Source organism: Scyliorhinus torazame, chromosome 12, assembly GCF_047496885.1.
Source record: "Scyliorhinus torazame isolate Kashiwa2021f chromosome 12, sScyTor2.1, whole genome shotgun sequence".
Taxonomy (NCBI): domain Eukaryota; kingdom Metazoa; phylum Chordata; class Chondrichthyes; order Carcharhiniformes; family Scyliorhinidae; genus Scyliorhinus; species Scyliorhinus torazame.
Window position 1 is genome coordinate 85,480,678 of NC_092718.1, and position 15,858 is coordinate 85,496,535.

The following is a 15,858-nucleotide window of genomic DNA, read 5'->3' on the forward strand; positions in this document are numbered from 1 at the left end:
TGCGACGCCCGCAGGATGCCCCTCGGAGACCACGGGAGACGGAGAGACCCGGACCCTCCGGCATGCGACGCCCGCAGGATGCCCCTCGGAGGCCACGGGAGACGGAGAGACCCGGACCCTCCGGCATGCGACGCCCGCATGATGCCCTTCGGAGGCCACGGGAGACGGTGAGACTCAGACCCTCCGGCATGCGACGCCCGCAGGATGCCCCTCGGAGGCCACGGGAGACAGAGAGACCCGGACCCTCCGGCATGCGACGCCCGCAGGATGACCCTTGGAGACCACTGGAGACGGAGAGACCTGGAGGAACAGGGAGACGACGCCCCCATCTCGTGCGGGTGCGACGACGCAGGCGTGTGCCACCCAGCGACGAGAGGGGAAGCCACAGGCCCCCGTCACAGCCGAGCCACGAAACCACTACCCAGGACACCACTACCCAGGACACCACTACCCAGGACACAACTACCCAGGACACCCCTACCCGGGAGAGCACTACCCAGGAAAACGAAATACCGGACAGTGACACAGAGTGGATGGGTGGAGACGAACCCCCACCCCAAAGTGCCATGGACTCAGAGTGGGACGAAGAGCACGACACAACGCCACTGCTGTCACCAACACCCTCCACCATCGCAGAAACACTCATCTCGGTTGGGCACTTTAGTGATGAGGCGTCTGGTACACTCACTGGTGCGCACAACACAGCCATCCCGGTACAGCAGGTGGAGGTAGGAGCAGCAGAGGGGCGGGGCGGTCGGAGGGCAGCCCAGCCCAAGCGAACATCTACCGCCCAGATGGACCCCGGGTTCCTGGAGTTACCACACCCACACACAGATCCGATGCAACCACCGACCCGGAGACGAGGGGAGAGGGTGACGGCCGGCTTGCGGCGGCTGCAGTCGCAGGTGGAGGAGTCCACCCGCGTCCAGGAGCTGGGAGTGGTGCCAGTCATGCGTGCCACCCAGGCCGACACCGCACGGGTGGCTTCTGCGGTGGAGGCAATGGGTGCGACGGTGTCAGACATGGGGAACGGTTTGCAAGGCCTGGGGCTTTCCGTGCAGGCGGCGTCTGTGGCCCAGGACATGGCTGCCCTCTCACAGGAGGCCATGAGCCAGTGCCAGCGGCAGATGGCAGAGGCGCTCAATGCCATGGCCCAGTCTCTGCAGCCCATGGCCCAGTCTCAGCAGGCCGTGGCCCAATCTCAACAGGCCATGGCCCAGTCTCAGCAGGCCATGGCCCAGTCTCAGCAGGCCATGGCCCAGTCTCAGCAGGCCATCGCCGAGGGCATCGGCGCCATTGGCCATGTGCGAGCCGGCGTCGCACAGTCACAGACAGAGTTTGCCAATCCCCTGAGCTCCATGGCTGCAAACCTGCAGACCCCTGTCGATATCAGCACGGGCCTCCAGGACTGGCAGCGCCAGATGTCGGGGGGGCGTCGGATGGCCAGTCCGTTCGCATCCCCCACCCATGTAGAGGCCTGGGGGCCATCGGGCACCCCGAGGGAGGAGGAGGTGCTGTGGTCTGTCCCGGGTCCCCCTGTAGGGGAGGTCCCGGAACACCGCGACACCTCGTACTCCCCCCTTCCGTCCCAGATGTCCACCGACCAGCGCCAAAAATGCCGCAAATCAGTCCGGCATCGCGCCGCCCCAAAGATGCGGAATCCTCCGCATCCTGACCGGCCGAGCCCTAACCTTGAGGGGCTAGGCCCGCGCCGGACTGATTTCCGCCCCGCCAGCTGGCGGGAAAGGCCTTTGGTGCCCCGCCAGCTGGTGCGGAAATGTCATTGCCAGGCGGCGCATGCGCGGGAGCGTCAGCGGCCGCTCATGGCATCCCCGCGCATGCGCAGTGGAGGGAGTCTCTTCCGCCTCCGCCATGGTGGAGACCGTGGTGAAGGCGGAAGGAAAAGAGTGCCCCCAAGGCACAGGCCCGCCCGCAGATCGGTGGGCCCCGATCGCGGGCCAGGCCACCGTGGGGGCACCCCCCGGGGCCAGATCGCCCCACGCCCACCCCCCCAGGACCCCGGAGCCCGCCCGCACCGCCTTGTCCCGCCAGTAAGTGAGGTGGTTTAATCCATGCCGGCGGGACAGGCATTCTAGCAGCGGGACTTCGGCCCATCCGGGCCGGAGAATCGCCGGGGGGGGGCCCGCCAACCGGCGCGGCGCGATTCCCGCCCCCGCCGAATCTCCAGAGAATTCGGCAACCGGCGAATCTCGCCCCTGATACCTTGAGATTGTACTCTCATTAGTTCTGCTTTCAATCTCTCTCTTGGAGGCGCTGGAACTCTTCTGGGTGGACGGATAATAGGTTTCACATCCTTTTTAGCAGAATTTTATACTGATATGACAATGTGCCCATACCATGAAAAACATCAGATTATTCACTGAGTAGCTGTTGAATGTCACCTAATCTTGATGTCTCAGTTGTGTTCATAAAGATCCTTTGAATCAACTGCAACTCCTTGCGTGCCTGAGCACCTAATAACAAAGATCTGTGATCATCCACAATCTCAAAACGCAGTGTTCGCTGAATTTCTCTGTTGAGAGCTGTTAAATGGCATGAACCATGTGACACAATCTGATTGCCATTATAATTATAAGTTTGCATACCGCAGATAGAATCTTGTAATCCCCTTGGATGGATAATAAATCCTGACAGTTGAGCAACTTGGCGGAAGTACCAGTGTCAAGCTTAAATAATATAGGGCTGTTATTAATATGCATGGCCGTTGTCCATTCATTGCAGTTGCTAATGATGTTTACTTGATGAGGAACATTCTTTGTTGCACGGAGATCTTTTGTTGTTGCTTGAAGATCTGTCTTTGTTGCTTGAATGACTCCAACAAAAAATGTGTTTTCTGAAGAAAAACTTTCATCTTCGTCTGAAAAGTTCTTTTATGAATTTTTATTTTCAGTTTTACCGATGGATCTTACATTGAAATACTTTTTCTGTGCGGTCGGGAGATAAATTGTTGATGATTTACATTGAGAAGCATCGTGGTTTAATTTTGAACACTTTAAACAGCGTTTTCCTTGAAGAGGACAATTCCCTTTTAAGTGGGCATTAGCACATCTGTAGCACGTCATGACATCGTCTCTCTGACTCATGAGTGACATTCGCGCAAGCGAAGACCTCTTCTGTTGAGTCCCACATTTTTGAACAAACTGCGCATGTTCCGAGTTGGAACGTGCGCACGCAAGATAGCTGCCATCCCTAAAGTGCTTCTTTGCTCTCTGCGACACCATTTTAACATTCTCAACCTCGTGGTGGTCTTTTGCGCCTTTTTCTCGTGGATAAAATTCCAAGTATTGGTTTTTACTCTGCTCATTTGAAATGCACTTTTCGATAGCAATTTTTAGAGTTAAATCATTTTGCCGTAATAGAGCTTCTCTTACACTTTCGTCCGTTATCCCATAAACAATCTGATCTCTAATTAAAGAGTCGTGTAAATCACCAAAGTTACAAGTCTGGGCTAGAAGTTTAAGATCAGTGATAAAGCTAGTGATGGATTCTCCATTCTTTTGTAAATGCTTGTGAAACCTGATTCGCTCCAGAATTTCATTAGTTTGCATTTTGCAATGATCATCAAATTTTGGAACAATCACCCCGAATTTACTTTTATCTTCGCCATCAGCAAATATGAACAAATCATAAATTTCTACAGCTTGCTGACCTGCCAGGGACAGAAGCAAAGCTATGCGTCTAGCTTCAGAGGCTGTATTTAAATCATGAGCATCTAAATAGAGCTAAATAACTTCCAATTAAGATTTAAGTTACCGGTAGTCTTCAGATGTCTGGGGGCCTGCACTTGGTCCATCAAATTGATTTACTGTTGAGGATCCGGTTGCTGCGATGACTTCCACAGTCGAACAGTCAGTATCAGAACTTTATTCTTTTTTAATCTTCTCACTAGTTATTCTTAAAGCTTGTTTTTACCTGGTACCATGTTATATTACCTTATTATAATATAAATATTATTCTTTTGTCTTGCCAAGTTATATTGAATTCTGATGAGAAATAGTCAAAGTCTTCCAAATGTTGACAAATTATTTATTGAGTAATGTGTGATCATCTTGTGAGTTCTTTCGCTTTAATACTAAACTAGTAAAACAAATAAGTAAGTTAAGATTAAACTAACAATTATGATAATACACAGCACTCTGATCTGATTATGTCTTCACTCTAGCTGTTCTCCACACACTAACTAAAGAAAGAGCGGGAAACTCCTTATATAGCTCCTGTTATTGTTGCCATCTAGTAATCATCTGTCTGTACTTACTTTACATTAACTGAACATGTATTAACACATACAGAGATCACTATAAATGTTATTTATATGTTCCTGTTTGTACTGAACAAACGTCTAAAAAAAAAAGAGGGGTGTAATGATATGTATAATTCTAAGGCGAGTAAAGGGTTAACAAGATGATGTTCATATCTATCAACACTAGATGGCATGACTGAGCAGTCTTATAAAAGGCTGCGCCTCTAAGCATTCTTGGTGAAGCTGTGGGAGAAGCTGTTGGAGAAGGATAGTGTGAGGTTGAGTTAGAGTGCAGGTTGTATTAGTGAAAGATAATTAATGACTGTAACATAGATTCAATACTATTATTTTGTTAGCTATTACTCAGTAGAGTGTGTGAACCATTTCAAGTAGTGTAAAATAAACTAGCCTTGGTTTAAACATATAGCTTAATGTTCTTTGTAAACACTACGACTTTGGCTATCTTGGAGAACAATACAAGGAACATAACATCAGTATTTACAAGGGGTCCCTGGGAGGTGAGTCAGTATTTACAGGGGGTCCCGGCATGTGTCAGTATTTACAGGCGATCCCGGGGTGTGTCAGTATTTACAGGTGAGCCCAGGGTGTGTGTCAGTATCTACAGGTGGTCCCGGGGTGTGTGTCTGTATTTACAGGTGGTCCCAGGGTGTATGTCAGTATTTACAGGTGGTCCCAAGGTGTGTGTCAGTATTTACAGGCGATCCCAGGGTGTGTGTCAGTATTTACAGGCGATCCCAGGGTGTGTGTCAGTATTTACAGGCGATCCCAGGGTGTGTGTCAGTATTTATAGGGGGTCCCGGGGTGTGTCAGTATTTACAAGCGATCCCACGGTGTGTGTCAGTATTTACAGGCGTTCCCAGGGTGCGTGTCAGTATTTACAGGGAGTCCCGGGGTGTGTCAGCATATACAGGGGGCCCCGGGGTGTGTCAGTATTTACAGGGGATCCCGGGGTGTGTCACTATTTACAGGGGGTCCCCGTGAGTGTGTCGGTATTTATAGGGGGTCCCAGGGTGTGTCAGTATTTACAGGGTGTCCTCGGGAGTGTGTCAGTATTTACAGGGGGTCCCGGGGGAGTGTGTCTGTATTTGCAGGGGGTCCCAGGGAGTGTGTCAGTATTTACAGGGAGTTCCAGGGAGGGGGTCCCGGGGGAGTGTGTCTGTATTTACAGGGAGTTCCAGGGAGTGTGTCTTTATTTACAGGGGGTCCCCGTGAGTGTGTCAGTATTTACAGGGGGTCCCGGGGGAGTGTGTCTGTATTTACAGGGGGTCCCAGGGAGTGTGTCTTTATTTACAGGGGGGTCCCGGGGGAGTGTGTCTGTATTTACAGGGGGGTCTCAGGGAGTGTGTCAGTATTTACAGGGGGTCCTGGGGTATGTCAGTATTTACAGGGGGTACTGGGAGGTCAATATATACAGGAGTTCGGTTTGAGCAGTTGATATTTATGTGCTGCTGTAAGGTAACTAGACTGTCCACTGAACTGACTTGTGGACACCTCTTTGAGGGACAGAGCCCTATCTATACTGTGCAGAAATGTCGTTGTCTCATAAGTGAATGTGTTAAATCATTTCCTATTCACTTTCTGAGAGGTAACTTGTCTCTGTTTTGATCCACAGGTTATAATTGCCACCCTGAGCATAGCTGTCAGTGCCTCAACAGTCCTGCTGCTTGGGTTAATATTGTTTTACCACATCACAGACATCAAGGTAACCATGATGCTGATAACCAGTTAAACCCTTTAATTACCCTAGCGCTGGGGTCCAGGAGAAGAAGCCCCTTGCCAAGGAGGCAGCACCTTTCAAACATAAAACCACTGCCATCTGGAAGGACAAGAGCAGCAGATACCTGGGAACCTCACCACCTGGAGGTTCCCTTCCAAGTCACTCGCCGTCCTGACTTGGAAATATGTCGCCGTTGCTTCACTGTCGTTGAGTCAAAATTCTGGAACTCCCTCCCTAACAGCACAGTGGGTGTACCTACACCATCGGGACTGCAAGCGTTTAAGAAGGCCACTCACCACCACCTTCTCAAGGAGCAATTAGGGATGGGAAATCAATTCTGGGCCCAGTCAGCGTTGCCCAAATCCCAGAGATGGGATTGAGACATGTATCTCTGATGCAGTTTGAACTGAGCATCTGCTAGCAGTTGAATGGGAAAGGAGAACAGAGTTAACTCTCTCTCTCTCTCTCTCAAAGTGGCTTTGCCCAGGTTACTGTCGAGCTCTGGTCAGTGACAAATATGTGCAAATATGTTTATAGTGACCAGACTCAGTCGCTTGTTCAGATTGAGTTACTTTCCACAGAATCTCATCCTGTACAGTTTCCTGTGAAATGGGTACCACGCCAGATGTTCATGTCTGTGTTTGTTTATCATGGTCCTAATAATCTTGAATGTTGGCACAGCGCAGATAAGACACCTTATCTCGCCTCAGCACAAGTGGCAAATTGCCAGGGGAGAAATAATTCAGTCTTCATGTGAGGCACAAATAGCAGCCCTTCTGTCACCGCACTGAGACTTAGTCCAGGCAGGGGTCTCGGCTTTTATTTTATTCTTCCACACGATGTGTCATTGGGGGCAGTCCAGGGAAGGTTGACTAGATTGATCCTGGGTATGAAGGGATTTTGTTGAGTAGATGGGCATGTACACATTGGAGTTTAGAAGAATGAGAGGAGGTGACCTTATTGAGATACATAGGATTCTCAAGGGGATTGACAGGGTAGATGCTGAGAGGATGTTTCCCTCTGTGGGAGAGTCTCGGCCCAGAGAACATAATCTCCGAAAGGGGGTCGCCCATTTCAGATGGAGATGAGGAGGATTTGTTTCTCTCAGAGGGAAGTGACTCTGTGGAATTCTTCACCAGAGAGAGCTGTAGAGGTTGGGACGTTAAGTATGTTCAAGGCTGAGATTAACAGATTTTTAACCAGTAAGGGTTATCGGGCTAAGGAGGGAAAGTGAGTTGAGGATTATCACACCAGATCAGTTATCATAGAATCATAGAATTTACAGTGCAGAAGGAGGCCATTCGGCCCATCGAGTCTGCACCGGCTCTTGGAAAGAGCACCCTACCCAAGGTCCACACCTCCACCCTATCCCCATAACCCAGTAACCCCACCCAACACTAAGGGCAATTTTGGACACTATGGGCAATTTAGCATGGCCAATCCACCTAATCTCGCACTGACGGCTAGGCCAATCTCGTTAAATGGTGGAACAGACTCAATAGGCCTAATGGCCTACTTCTGCTCCTCTACCTTATGGCCATATAGTTGTCGCTGGCTGGGCCCAGCATTTATTGCCCATTCCTAATTGCTCCAGATGGGTTTTTACAACCAGCGATGGTAGTTTCATGGTCTTCATTACTGAGCCGAGTTTTGATCAGTGAATTATTAACTGGGTTTGAATTGCTCCTGACATCATAGCGGGATTTAAACTCAAAAACCCAGAGCAGTAGCCAGTGCTCCAGATTACATATCCAGGCACTTAAACACTACCCCACTTATTGAAGGGACCAGGGAGTTTGTGGAGAGCTGATATTGAGAAGGAGCTAATTGTCACTTTTTACTAAGGTGTGACACTTGACACATTGGTTGGGTTTCAGAGGATTGTGGATCCGAGTCCCAACCCTGAACCCTTCAACCACATTAACCCAGACCCGACCAGTCGCCGCGACAGTACTGAGGGAGTACTGCATTGACATAGGGTCAGTACTGAGGGAGTTTTGGACTGTCAGAGGTTCAGTACTGAGGTAGTGTTGCACTGTCAGAGGGTCAGTACTGAGGGAGTTTTGCTCTGTCAGAGGTTCAGTACTGAGGTAGTATTGCACTGTCAGAGGCTCAGTGCTGAGGTAGTGTTGCACTGTCAGAGGGTCAGTGCTGAGGTAGTGTTGCACTGTCAGAGGGTCAGTGCTGAGGGAGTATTGCACTGTCAGAGGGTCAGTGCTGAGGTAGTGTTGCACTGTCAGAGGGTCAGTGCTGAGGTAGTATTGCACTGTCAGAGGGTCAGTGCTGAGGTAGTGTTGCACTGTCAGAGGGTCAGTGCTGAGGTAGTGTTGCACTGTCAGAGGGTCAGTGCTGAGGTAGTATTGCACTGTCAGAGGGTCAGTGCTGAGGTAGTATTGCACTGACAGAGGGTCAGTGCTGAGGTAGTGTTGCACTGTCAGAGGGTCAGTGCTGAGGTATTATTGCACTGTCAGAGGGTCAGTGCTGAGGTAGTATTGCACTGTCAGAGGGTCAGTGCTGAGGTAGTATTGCACTGTCAGAGGGTCAGTGCTGAGGTAGTATTGCACTGTCAGAGGGTCAGTGCTGAGGTAGTTTTGCACTGTCAGAGGGTCAGTGCTAAGGTAGTATTGCACTGTCATATGTTCAGTTCTGAGGCAGTATTGCATGTCAAAGGGTCAGTACTGAGATAGTATTGCACTGTCAGAGGGTCAGTGCTGAGATAGTATTGCACTGTCAGAGGGTCAGTACTGAGGTAGTATTGCATTGTCAGAGCGTCAGTATTGTGGTAGTATTGCACTGTCAGAGGGTCAGTGGTGAGGTAGTATTGCCCTGTCAGAGGGTCAGTGCTGAGCTATTGCACTGTCAGAGGGTCAGTGCTGAGGTAGTATTGCACTGTCAGAGGTGCAGTGCTGAGGTAGTATTGCACTGTCAGAGGGCCAGTGCAGAGATAGTATTGCACTGTCAGAGGATCAGTGCTGAGGTAGTATTGCACTGTCAGAGGGCCAGTGCAGAGGTAGTATTGCACTGTCAGAGGTTCAGTGCTGAGGTAGTATTGCGCTGTCAGAGGTTCAGTGCTGAGGTAGTATTGCACTGTCAGAGGGTCAGTGCCGAGGTTGTATTGCACTGACAGAGGGTCAATGCTGAGGGAGTATTCCACTGTAGGAGGGTCGTTGCTGAGGTAGTATTGCACTGTCAGAGGGTAAGTGTTGAGGTAGGATTGCACTGTCAGAGGTTCAGTGCTTAGCTAGTATTGCACAGTCAGACGGTCAGTGCTGAGGTAGAATTGCACTGTCAGAGGGTCAGTACTGAGTTAGTATTGCACTGTCAGAGGGTCAGTGCTGAGGTAGTATTGCACTGTCAGAGTATCAGTGCTGAGGTAGTATTGCACCGTCAGAGGGTCAGTGCTGAGGTAGTATTGCACTGTCAGAGGGTCAGTGCTGAGGTAGTATTGCACTGTCAGAAGTTCAGTGCTGAGGGAGTATTGCACTGTCAAAGGGTCACTGCTGAGGTAGCATTGCACTGTTAGAGGGTCAGTGCTGAGGTAGTATTGCACTGTCAGAGGGTCTATGCTGAGATGGTATTCCACTGTAGGAGGGTCGTTGCTGAGGTAGTATTGCACTGTCAGAGGATCAGTGTTGAGGTAGGATTGCACTGTCATATGTTCAGTTCTGAGGTAGTATTGCACTGTCAAAGGGTCAGTACTGAGGTAATATTGCACTGTCTGAGGGTCAGTGCTGAGATAGTATTGCACTGTCAGAGGGTCAGTACTGAGGTAGTATTGCATTGTCAGAGCGTCAGTATTGTGGTAGTATTGCACTGTCAGAGGGTCATTGGTGAGGTAGTATTGCCCTGTCAGAGGGTCAGTGCTGAGTTATTGCACTGTCAGAGGGCCAGTGCAGAGGTAGTATTGCACTGTCAGAGGATCAGTGCTGAGGTAGTATTGCACTGTCAGAGGGCCAGTGCAGAGGTAGTATTGCACTGTCAGAGGTTCAGTGCTGAGGTAGTATTGCGCTGTCAGAGGTTCAGTGCTGAGGTAGTATTGCACTGTCAGAGCGTCAGTATTGTTTGTAGTATTACACTGTCAGAGGGTCAGTGGTGAGGTAGTATTGCCCTGTCAGAGGGTCAGTGCTGAGGTATTGCACTGTCAGAGGGTTAGTGCTGAGGTAGTATTGCACTGTCAGAGGTTCAGTGCTGAGGTAGTATTGCACTGTCAGAGGGCCAGTGCAGAGGCAGTATTGCACTGTCAGAGGTTCAGTGCTGAGGTAGTATTGCACTGTCAGAGGGTCAGTGTTGAGGTAGTATTGCACTGTCAGAGGTTCAGTGCTGAGGTAGTATTGCACTGTCAGAGGGTGAGTGCTAAGGTAGTATTGCACTGTCAGAGGGTCAGTGCCGAGGTTGTATTGCACTGTCAGAGGGCCTATGCTGAGATGGTATTCCACTGTAGGAGGGTCGTTGCTGAGGTAGTGTTGCACTGTCAGAGGGTCAGTGCTGAGGTAGTATTGCACTGTCAGAGGGTCAGTGCTGAAGTAGTATTGCACTGTCTGAGGGTCAGTGCTGAGATAGTATTGCACTGTCAGAGGGTCAGTACTGAGGTAGTATTGCACTGTCAGAGGTTCAGTGCTGAGGTAGTATTGCACCGTCAGAGGGTGAGTGCTGAGGTAGTATTGCACTGTCAGAGGGTCAGTGCCGAGGTTGTATTGCACTGTCAGAGGGTCTATGCTGAGATGGTATTCCACTGTAGGAGGGTCGTTGCTGAGGTAGTATTGCACTGTCAGAGGATCAGTGTTGAGGTAGGATTGCACTGTCATATGTTCAGTTCAGAGGTAGTATTGCACTGTCAAAGGGTCAGTACTGAAGTAGTATTGCACTGTCTGAGTCAGTGCTGAGATAGTATTGCACTGTCAGAGGGTCAGTACTGAGGTAGTATTGCATTGTCAGAGCGTCAGTATTGTGGTAGTATTGCACTGTCAGAGGGTCAGTGGTGAGGTAGTATTGCCCTGTCAGAGGGTCAGTGCTGAGCTATTGCACTGTCAGAGGGTCAGTGCTGAGGTAGTATTGCACTGTCAGAGGTGCAGTGCTGAGGTAGTATTGCACTGTCAGACGGTCAGTGCTGAGGTAGAATTGCACTGTCAGAGGGTCAGTACTGAGTTAGTATTGCACTGTCAGAGGGTCAGTGCTGAGGTAGTATTGCACTGTCAGAGTATCAGTGCTGAGGTAGTATTGCACCGTCAGAGGGTCAGTGCTGAGGTAGTATTGCACTGTCAGAGGGTCAGTGCTGAGGTAGTATTGCACTGTCAGAGGTTCAGTGCTGAGGGAGTATTGCACTGTCAAAGGGTCACTGCTGAGGTAGCATTGCACTGTTAGAGGGTCAGTGCTGAGGTAGTATTGCACTGTCAGAGGGTCTATGCTGAGATGGTATTCCACTGTAGGAGGGTCGTTGCTGAGGTAGTATTGCACTGTCAGAGGATCAGTGTTGAGGTAGGATTGCACTGTCATATGTTCAGTTCTGAGGTAGTATTGCACTGTCAAAGGGTCAGTACTGAGGTAATATTGCACTGTCTGAGGGTCAGTGCTGAGATAGTATTGCACTGTCAGAGGGTCAGTACTGAGGTAGTATTGCATTGTCAGAGCGTCAGTATTGTGGTAGTATTGCACTGTCAGAGGGTCATTGGTGAGGTAGTATTGCCCTGTCAGAGGGTCAGTGCTGAGTTATTGCACTGTCAGAGGGCGAGTGCAGAGGTAGTATTGCACTGTCAGAGGATCAGTGCTGAGGTAGTATTGCACTGTCAGAGGGCCAGTGCAGAGGTAGTATTGCACTGTCAGAGGTTCAGTGCTGAGGTAGTATTGCGCTGTCAGAGGTTCAGTGCTGAGGTAGTATTGCACTGTCAGAGGGTCAGTGCCGAGGTTGTATTGCACTGACAGAGGGTCAATGCTGAGGGAGTATTCCACTGTAGGAGGGTCGTTGCTGAGGTAGTATTGGACTGTCAGAGGGTCAGTATTGAGGTAGGATTGCACTGTCAGAGGTTCAGTGCTTAGCTAGTATTGCACAGTCAGACGGTCAGTGCTGAGTTAGTATTGCACTGTCAGAGGGTCAGTGCTGAGCTTGTATTGCACTGTCAGAGGATCAGTGCTGAGGTAGTATTGCACCGTCAGAGGGTCAGTGCTGAGGTAGTATTGCACTGTCACAGGGTCAGTGCTGAGGTAGTATTGCACTGTCAGAGGTTCAGTACTGAGGTAGTATTGCACTGTCAAAGGGTCACTGCTGAGGTAGCATTGCACTGTTAGAGGGTCAGTGCTGAGGTAGTATTGCACTGTCAGAGGGTCAGTGCTCGAGGTCGTGTTGTACTGTAAGAGGGTCAGTGCTGAGGTAGTTTTGCAGTGTCAGAGGGCCAGTGCTGATGCTGTATTGCACTGTCAGAGGGTCAGTGCTGAGGTAGTATTGCACTGTCACAGGGTGAGTGCTGAGGTAGTATTGCACTGTCAGAGGTTCAGTACTGAGGTAGTATTGCACTGTCAAAGGGTCAGTGCTGAGGTAGCATTGCACTGTTAGAGGGTCAGTGCTGAGGTAGTATTGCACTGTCAGAGGGTCAGTGCTCGAGGTCGTGTTGCACTGTCAGAGGGTCAGTGCTGAGGTAGTATTGCACTGTCAGAGGGTCAGTGCTGAGGTAGCATTGCACTGTCAGAGGTCCAGTGCTGAGGTAGTATTGCACTGTCAGAGGGTCAGTGTTGAGATAGTATTGCACTGTCAGAGGGTCAGTGCTGAGGTAGTATTACACTGTAGGAGGGTCGTTGCTGAGTGAGGAGTGAGTTCTGCGCTGTCAGAGGGTCAGTGCTGAGGTAGTATTGCACTGTCAGAGGGTCAGTGCTGAGGTAGTATTGCACTGTCAGAGGGTCCGTGCTGTGGTAGTATTACACTGTAGGATGATCTTTGCTGAGTGAGTTGTGCGCTGTCAGAGGGTCAGTGCTGAAGTAGTATTGTGCTGTCATAGGGTCAGTGCTGAGGTAATATTGCACTGTCAGAGGGTCCGTACTGAGGTAGTATTGCACTGTCAGAGGGTCGGTGCTGAGGAAGGATTGCACTGTCAGAGAGGTTCAGTGCTGAGGTAGTATTACACTGTCAGAGGGTCAGTGCTGAGGTAGTATTGCACTGTAAGAGATTCAGTGCTGAGGTAGTATTGCACAGTCAGAGGGTCAGTGCTGAGGTAATATTACTCTATAGGAGGGTCGTGCTGAGTGAGTTTTGCGCTGTCAGAGGGTCAGTGCTGAGGTAGTATTGCACTGTCAGAGGGTCAGTCCTGAGGTAGTATTACACTGTAGGAGGGTTGTTGCTGAGTGAGGAGTGAGTTCTGCACTGTCAGAGGGTCAGTGCTGAGGAAGTATTGCACTGTCAGGGGGTCAGTGCTGAGGTAGTATTGCACTGTCAGAGGGTCAGTGCTGAGGTAGTATTGCACTGTCAGAGGGTCAGTGCTGAGGTAGTATTGCACTGTCTGAGGGTCAGTGCTGTGGCAGTATTACACTGTAGGAGGATCTTTGCTGAATGATTTCTGCGCTGTCAGAGGGTCAGTGCTGAGGTAGTATTGCACAGTCAGAGGGTCAGTGCTGTGGCAGTATTACACTGTAGGAGGATCTTTGCTGAATTAGTTCTGCGCTGTCAGAGGGTCAGTGCTGAGGTAGGATTGCACTGTCAGAGGGTCAGTACTGAGGTAGTATTGCACTGTCAGAGCGTCAGTGCTGAGGAAGTATTGCACTGTCAGAGGGTCAGTGCTGAGGAAGGATTGCACTGTCAGAGGGTCAGTGCTGAGGCAGTATTGCACTGTCAGAGGGTCAGTGCTGAGGTAGTATTGCATTGTCATATGTTCAGTTCTGAGGTAGTATTGCACTGTCACAGGGTCAGTGCTGAGGTAGTATTGCACTGTCAGAGGGTCAGTGCTGAGGTAGTATTGCACTGTCAGAGGATCAGTACTGAGGTAGTATTGCACTGTCAGAGGGTCAGTGCTGATGCAGTATTGCACTGTCAGAGGGTCAGTGCTGAGGTAGTATTGCACTGTCATATGTTCAGTTCTGAGGTAGTATTGCACTGTCACAGGGTCAGTGCTGAGATAGTATTGCACTGTCAGAGGGTCAGTGCTGAGGTAGTATTACACTGTAGGAGGATCTTTGCTGAATGAGTTCTGCGCTGTCAGAGGGTCAGTGCTGAGGTAGGATTGCACTGTCAGAGGGTCAGTACTGAGGTAGTATTGCACTGTCAGAGCGTCAGTGCTGAGGAAGTATTGCACTGTCAGAGGGTCAGTGCTGAGGTAGTATTGCACTGTCAGACGGTCAGTGCTGACGTAGTATTGCACTGTCAGAGGATCAATGCTGAGGTAGTATTGCACTGTCAGAGGGTCCGTGCTGTGGTAGTATTGCACTGTCAGAGGGTCAGTGCTGAGGTAGTATTACACTGTAGGAGGATCTTTGCTGAGTGAGTTCTGCGCTGTCAGAGGGTCAGTGCTGAGGTAGTATTGTGCTGTCAGAGGGTCAGTGCTGAGGTAGTATTGCCCTGTCAGAGGGTCAGTACTGAGGTAGTATTGCACTGTCAGAGGGTCAATGCTGAGGAAGGATTGCACTGTCAGAGAGGTTCAGTGCTGAGGTAGTATTACACTGTCAGAGGGTCAGTGCTGAGGTAGTATTGCACTGTAAGAGATTCAGTGCTGAGGTAGTATTGCACAGTCAGAGGGTCAGTGCTGAGGTAATATTACTCTATAGGAGGGTCGTTGCTGAGTGAGTTTTGCGCTGTCAGAGGGTCAGTGCCGAGGTAGTATTGCACTGTCAGAGGGTCAGTGCTGAGGTAGTATTACACTGTAGGAGGGTTGTTGCTGAGTGAGGAGTGAGTTCTGCGCTGTCAGAGGGTCAGTGCTGAGGAAGTATTGCACTGTCAGAGGGTCAGGACTGAGGTAGTATTGCACTGTCAGAGGGTCAGTACTGAGGAAGTATTGCACTGTCAGAGGGTCAGGACTGAGGTAGTATTGCACTGTCAGAGGGTCAGTGCTGAGGTAGTATTGCACTGTCAGAGGTTCAGTGCTGAGGTAACATTGCACTGTTAGAGGGTCAGTGCTGAGGTAGTATTGCACTGTCAGAGGGTCAGTGCTGTGGCAGTATTACACTGTAGGAGGATCTTTGCTGAGTGAGTTCTTCGCTGTCAGAGGGTCAGTGCTGAGGTAGTATTGTGCTGTTCGAGGGTCAGTGCTGTGGTAGGATTGCACTGTCAGAGGGTCAGTCCTAAGGTAGTATTGCACTGTCAGAGCGTCAGTGCTGAGGAAGTATTGCACTGTCAGAGGGTCAGTGCTGAGGTAGTATTGCACTGTCAGAGGTTCAGTGCTGAGGTAACATTGCACTGTTAGAGGGTCAGTGCTGAGGTAGTATTGCACTGTCAGAGGGTCAGTGCTGTGGCAGTATTACACTGTAGGAGGATCTTTGCTGAGTGAGTTCTTCGCTGTCAGAGGGTCAGTGCTGAGGTAGTATTGTGCTGTTCGAGGGTCAGTGCTGTGGTAGGATTGCACTGTCAGAGGGTCAGTCCTAAGGTACTATTGCACTGTCAGAGCGTCAGTGCTGAGGAAGTATTGCACTGTCAGAGGGTCAGTGCTGAGGTAGTATTGCACTGTCAGAGGGTCAGTGCTGAGGTAGTATTACACTGTAGGAGGGTTGTTGCTGAGTGAGGAGTGAGTTCTGCGCTGTCAGAGGGTCAGTGCTGAGGAAGTATTGCACTGTCAGAGGGTCAGGACTGAGGTAGTATTGCACTGTCAGAGGGTCAGTGCTGAGGAAGTATTGCACTGTCAGAGGGTCAGGACTGAGGTAGTATTGCACTGTCAGAGGGTCAGTGCTG

General features: G+C 50.1%; 1 protein-coding gene across 1 annotated transcript in view; it reads left to right on the forward strand.

The window, feature by feature from the left end:
• Positions 1-15,858, forward strand: part of LOC140386533 (intermediate conductance calcium-activated potassium channel protein 4-like) — a 183,659-nt gene that overhangs the window by 35,109 nt on the left and 132,692 nt on the right. Inside the window, exon 2 of the mRNA XM_072468942.1 lies at positions 5,895-5,984. Coding sequence (XP_072325043.1) covers positions 5,895-5,984 — 90 coding nt within the window. The remainder of the gene's footprint in view (positions 1-5,894; positions 5,985-15,858) is intronic.